At 38.3% G+C, this 6,097-nt stretch overlaps 1 protein-coding gene across 1 annotated transcript; it reads left to right on the top strand.

Moving 5' to 3' along the window:
* The first annotated feature begins 648 nt into the window (after window positions 1–648).
* On the top strand, window positions 649–5,012 carry LOC107676561 (rho-related GTP-binding protein RhoU-like). Its single transcript, XM_016471132.1, has 3 exons — window positions 649–1,168; window positions 1,781–1,839; window positions 3,627–5,012. Exons 1-3 carry the CDS (start codon window positions 919–921, stop codon window positions 4,077–4,079), a joined length of 762 nt encoding a protein of 253 aa, XP_016326618.1. The 5' UTR covers window positions 649–918; the 3' UTR covers window positions 4,080–5,012.
* The last annotated feature ends 1,085 nt before the right edge of the window (window positions 5,013–6,097 follow it).

Here is a 6,097-nt window from a genome sequence, read left to right as displayed (position 1 = left end):
TTACATAACCATATTTTGGGGACAAATTTGTACCCAAAAGTGAGCAAAACCTGACAAAATCGCCACAAAAAAAAACTCAATTTGGGGACGTCCTCATTTGTAAAACTGGTATAAAAATAAACTAAAAGTTTTTTTGGAAATTGTAAAAATGCAGAAAGTTTTCTGTTAGGGGTAGGGGTGGGGTTAGGTTAAAAAGTGTATAACTATCTGTATATAAAAACAATAGAAGTCTATGTAATGTCCCCATTTAGCTAAGTAAACGTGTGTGTGTGTGTGTGTGTGTGTGTGTGAAATAAACGCTAAAATGTAAATTTTGTTCAAAAGACACAAATGTATATGAACTTTAACCATTTTGGATTTCAAGGACTTTATCCATGATAACAAATAAAACTGCTGACGCGTGTATTTGCGCCAGCTGAGTTGAGTTTATCAGTAATGACAACAGGTTTGCTGAACTTCAGTTCACGGATGAATGCAGTTCACAGTGGATGATGTCATGGGCTCCGTCTCAAACCCTAGTCAGCTGCCTACCTTATGTACGGCCAAAGAAGCTGCGCGCGCCTCAGAATGCCATCTAATAGGCGGCTGCTATGCATTGTGACAGCCACAGTGTTTGGGAATAAAGTGCTCACTCAGATCAGGTTTAGAGAGAGGGTGGAGGAGGGCTTGCCTCATGAGGGCATAACGTCAGTGTACGTGTGGGCTTCGTATTTATATTTGCTTCAGAGTTGCTTTGTTTTATATCCAGATAAAGCAAACACTTCTTGATTTGAAATGTAGCTTTAAGCGGACTTTTCCCTTCTAAAATAAATGGACACTGCAGTGAAATCGGAGACTGGTGCTCCGCTTTCTCATTCACAAGTGAGATGAATCGCTGAAACTGGCGTTAAAACTCCTGGACGGTCAGTGTTTTCAGCGATGCCTCCGCAGGGAGGTGGAGAATATAAGCCTGTTCCAGGTACGGTTGTGCCGCCGGTACCCCCGAGGAGATTCAGGAGCAGAGATTTGTCATCCGCGGTAAAGATCCGCTTCGGGTCGGCAGCGGAGCGCAGGGTGAATTGCGTGCTGGTTGGTGATGGTGCAGTGGGTAAAACTAGTCTCATTGTGAGCTATACCACCAATGGATATCCCACCGAGTATGTTCCAACAGCGTTTGACAACTTTGCAGGTAAACATCACGCCAGCATTTATAATTCAACTGTAAAACTAAATTGTAAAAAAAATACATTAAAAATAAATAAAATAATAATTAAAAAAACTTTAACTACCTGTTAGAAAATCCAGTTTAAGCTGTTACTGATGCGTTTTGGATCATGGTAGCTTTCTAATTGGTCTGAGTTGGTCATTAGTTGGTCCAAACCGCTGGTAGACCATCTTAGACCAGCAATAAACAGCTACCAGCTGGTCATATGAATACCGATTAGGTGGTCAAGCTGGCTTTTGGAACTAATAACCAGCTTGCACCAGCTAATGGCAAGCTTGAACCAACTAGAAACCACTCTGGAACATAGATATGAGTTCAGTTGGATTTTATATGTATAATGTTATATTAGGTTAATTTGCAATAAAGAATGTTAATTTAAAAATGTAATTTAATTAATGTTTAATTTAATTCATCACAGGGCCACATGATTGTTTACTGTCTGTTGTTTTTATGCGTTTTTGTAAGGCCAGCAAGTTCCCCAACCCATTTCAGTCTCATTTGTCACAGTCCATGTGTCTTAATAATGTGCACTGGAAATGGATAAAATGTCAAAATTGATTCTGTTCTCATCTGCAGCGGTTGTAGCTGTGGACGGCAAGCCTGTGAAACTTCAGCTTTGTGACACAGCCGGTCAGGTCAGTCCAATAAACCCACTCAGCACCAGCAGACCCAAACAAACCACCTCACACAAACACACAAGGCAATGCAAGTTCATCAAGTCGCTGTATAAGGATGACATATTGTTTGCATAAACGCATGCTGGTCGAAGCCCTGGTCTCTTAACCGTAAACAGACCCATGAGTCATGTACTAATTAGTCACATGGGTGCCTGTCTGTAAGATAAGAGAGAAAGTGATTCAGTGTTGTTTTGCTTACTCGTGATAAGGGTTTCTGGTAAAGTTCAGCTGAAGTTTGCAGTCCAGGCATCATAAGGAAGTATGCTTCATCCTATGGGGGCACACTATTATAGGTCAGTCAGTGTTTCTTCCTTTGTGGGAGGGGGGAAACCAGCTCTAGGGGATCACAAATGAGAAGCAGTCTAATTGTGATGAATTGGGCTTGATCCGAGGGATAGGGAGGCCTACTTTCAGCTGGGGTACAGCTGGGGCTAGTCACTGGAAATGTGAGATCAGTGTGTTTTAGATGAGTTTAGTAAGCTAAGGGGAGACAGTGAAGGGAGGCAAGCCAAGAGAGATTTGGATCAGTCCTGTTTAGGCCAGTGGAAATGAAGGAAGGGAGAGAAACAGATAGAGAGTAATAGAGTACATTGATGTTTTTATTTTATATATGAATTTGTGCATAATAATTTTCTCTTATTTTTACATTTATTTGTCATCTAAAACTCACTTAAAGTTAATCTTTAAAAATAATAGTAATTTATTACAATTATTAAATGTAATCTTCAGCAAATTTCAAATTGAATAGGCCTATCTGTTTTACCTACTGTAAATTATTACTGTAAAGTTGTGATGCCTAAATTAATTTGTAACAACATACTTGCATATAAATTATATACAGGATTGTTTGTCATGGGTTAGAATGTGTCCAGTTGACTAATATGAGAAGAAAGCGGTTTTGACATATCAACAGAAACCAAGCTGGAAACTCATAAGGAAGAATAAAACAGATGGAATGCAGCAGTAATAAACAGCAGATCTCACATTTGTGTTCTAGACTTCACAGCGGGTTCTGATATTTTAAAGATATGGAATCATAAGCATGACCTGGAAGTTGCCAGTTTAGAAGATTAAAGCACCATTACTGTAAGATAAGGCTGCTTATTGGTGTTTGGAGCTGTTTTTAAAATTATTTTGTTTACACTCTTGTTCAAAAGTTTGGGGTCAGTAAGATTTTTGTTTATATTGATACTTTTATTTAATTTTCACCAAATTGGTCTATTTGAATGATTTCTGAATAATCATGTGACACTGAAGACTGCAGTAATGGCTGCTGAAAATTCAGCTTTGCCATCACAGGACTAAATGACATTTTAAATTATAATAATATTTCACAATATTACTGCTTTTACTGTATTTTGGTCATTAATGCAGCCTTGGTGAGCATAAGAGACTTCCTTCAAAAACATTAAAACGTCTTACCAACCCCAAACTTTTCAGTGGCAATGATTTTGCAAATGTTTGTTTACAACAAACAAGAAGAAAGAAAAAATAAAGTAAAAACAACAAAAAGAATGGAAAAAATATGTATACACGTATACACATATTGCACAACTTCACAAAATGACAAAGTCATTCTGATAAGATATTTGATAGTAAGTCTGTATCATAACTTGTGTAAATCTAACAATTAACAGTATACATAGATGCCCTTCTATGAGGGGTTACTTTTAGTAATCCAAAACAACAAGTGTTGGTTTCTCCCAGATGTTTATCTCTACTGAATTTTTCTTTACTCTGGGCAGGATGAGTTTGACAAGCTCCGGCCGCTGTGCTACACCAATGCTGACGTCTTCCTTCTCTGCTTCAGTGTGGTAAGTCCCTCCTCTTTCCAGAATGTGAGGGAGAAGTGGGTGCCTGAGATCCGCCAGCACTGTCCGAGGGCACCGATACTGTTGGTGGGCACTCAGGCTGACCTCCGGCAAGACGTCAAAGTGCTCATCCAGCTGGCCCAGTACAAGGAGCGGCCGGTGGACCCCCAGGAGGCCTGCGTGTGTGCTGAGGAAGTGCAGGCCATCTCGTACATGGAGTGTTCAGCGCTCACCCAGAAGAACCTGAAGGAGGTGTTTGACACAGCTATAGTGGCCAGCATCCAGTACTCGGACAGCCAGCAGCAGAAAAGACTGAAGAAGCGGACACCCGATAAAATGAGGAAGCTCTCTGAGTCCTGGTGGAAGAAATACTGCTGTTTGGCGTAGATGTGAGAATATGATTGCGTACTGTTGATATGAATGCGGTTAGACTGGAACTGGCTTTTATGGATAGGGAACTGGCTTTTATGGATAGAAATGGACACAGATCCATCTGCTTTATGAGACCGTGTTAGTGGATTAACTGGAGCACATGTGGCCGTGAAATTAATCAGACATTTTAGAAGAGATCGGCCAGCTTTTGTGATCTAATGGAAAGATTCATAGAGACTTAAAGTTGTCCGCTACATTTTAGGATCTGCTCTTTATTTGGAAAGTCCCAAGTTAACCTCAAATACTCATGTGAACAATTCAGGGCGAGAGTCATCTGTCTTTCTTTACCTTATCTTTTGTTGAAGAGGGTTTCAAGTGGATGGTCGGTCTCAGCAAAACCTTAGCATTTTATTAGTGCTTACATGAACAGAATTGCTTGCCTTTGTTATTCCTTCGTCTTGGAGGAGGAGGGATCCAGAGCAATTCAGTCTGAGATACTCAAGTGCTCTTTCATGTATCTGTCAAATCATTAAGTGTGATGTAGAGTACAAACAGATGTTTGGACACACTATCAGCTTAACATCACTGACATTTCCCTTGTTGTCCTCTGAGGGTGAATGATTGTCCATTTCAGAAACAGCAGGATGCTGGCACATCTCTCCAGGCTGTCTTGTTTACATTTGGAGTTAAGTCCAGACCCAAACATGCTGTGAGGTCAGGGTCTTTGAGTGCAAGTACACTTTGTAGGCCAGTCGGATTGTATATCTGGTCATTGAACCTGGAGCTTCATCAAAAAGTGTTTTGAGTGAAGCATTTCATTGCTGTCAGTAGGAATCTGATTGAGTCGGATGTTATTGGGTATTTATAGGAATATACAGTAATGTTCATAAGTTTGGGGTTGGTAAGATTTTTTGTTTTTTTTTGATATGTGTGAAAAGTCTCTTTTGCTCACCAAGATTCCATTCATTAAATACAGTAAAAAAAACAGTAAATACAGTAATATTGTAAAATATTATTACAATAAAAAAACCTGTTTTCTATTTTATTGTATTTTAAAATATTTTTTATTCCTGTGATGACAAAGCTGAATTTTCAGCAGCCATTACTCCAGTCTTCAGTGTCACATGATCTTTCAGAAGTCATTCTAATATGCTGATTTGGTGCGCAAGAAACATTAATTTATTATTATCGATGTTAAAAACAATTGTGCTGCTTAATATTTCTGTAGAAACTGTGATAATGTTTTTTCAAGACTCTTTGATGAATAGAAAGTTTAAAAGAACAGCATTTGAATTAGAAATCTTTTTAACATAAATGTCTTTACTGTCACTTTTGATCAATTTAATGCATCCTTGCTGAATAAAAGTATTAATTGCTTTTTAAAAAATCTTACTAACCCCAAACATGTGAACATTAGTGTGTATGCGAACATTAGGATGCGAACAATGAAGGAAAAACTTTTCAGGCCACAGTTTTCAACCAGAAATTATAATGGTTAACATAGCTTTTCAATTTCTGTTAGAACAAGACTATACATATATTTTTTGTGCATGAAATTTCTACAATTAAATTTTAGGTTCTTCATGCCTTTGCAATTTATGGCACTATTTGAAGGTGCAATTTGTACATTCCTGCACCACTAGTGGCATTAAATGAAATTGCAATCTTTTTGTTTTGAGCTAAACATAACAACACAACCAGGAATGTGAGTTTGGTGGCGGGGCTACCTGTGTGCTCAAATAATAGCAAATGGGGATTTTTTTTCCCCAATTCTGTTATTTCAAAATATTTACTTATTAATTCAATTCAGTTAATTCAAGTTATTTAAAGAATTGGGGATGTTAGTGGTGCATACATGACACATTTAAAATAAACATTCTCACAGAAAATCTTAAAAAACAATTCTTCCATATTTGCTTCAATGCATTTGGCAGACAGTTTATCCAAAGCAACTTGCATTGCATTTATGGCATACACTGAATCACTTCATGCATTGCCTGGGAATCAAACCCATGACCTTGTTTAAGCTACTA

This window comes from Sinocyclocheilus anshuiensis, unplaced genomic scaffold (assembly GCF_001515605.1).
Source record: "Sinocyclocheilus anshuiensis isolate Anshui unplaced genomic scaffold, SAMN03320099.WGS_v1.1 scaffold204, whole genome shotgun sequence".
NCBI classification, from domain to species: domain Eukaryota; kingdom Metazoa; phylum Chordata; class Actinopteri; order Cypriniformes; family Cyprinidae; genus Sinocyclocheilus; species Sinocyclocheilus anshuiensis.
This window is presented reverse-complemented; position numbering and strand designations above follow the sequence as displayed.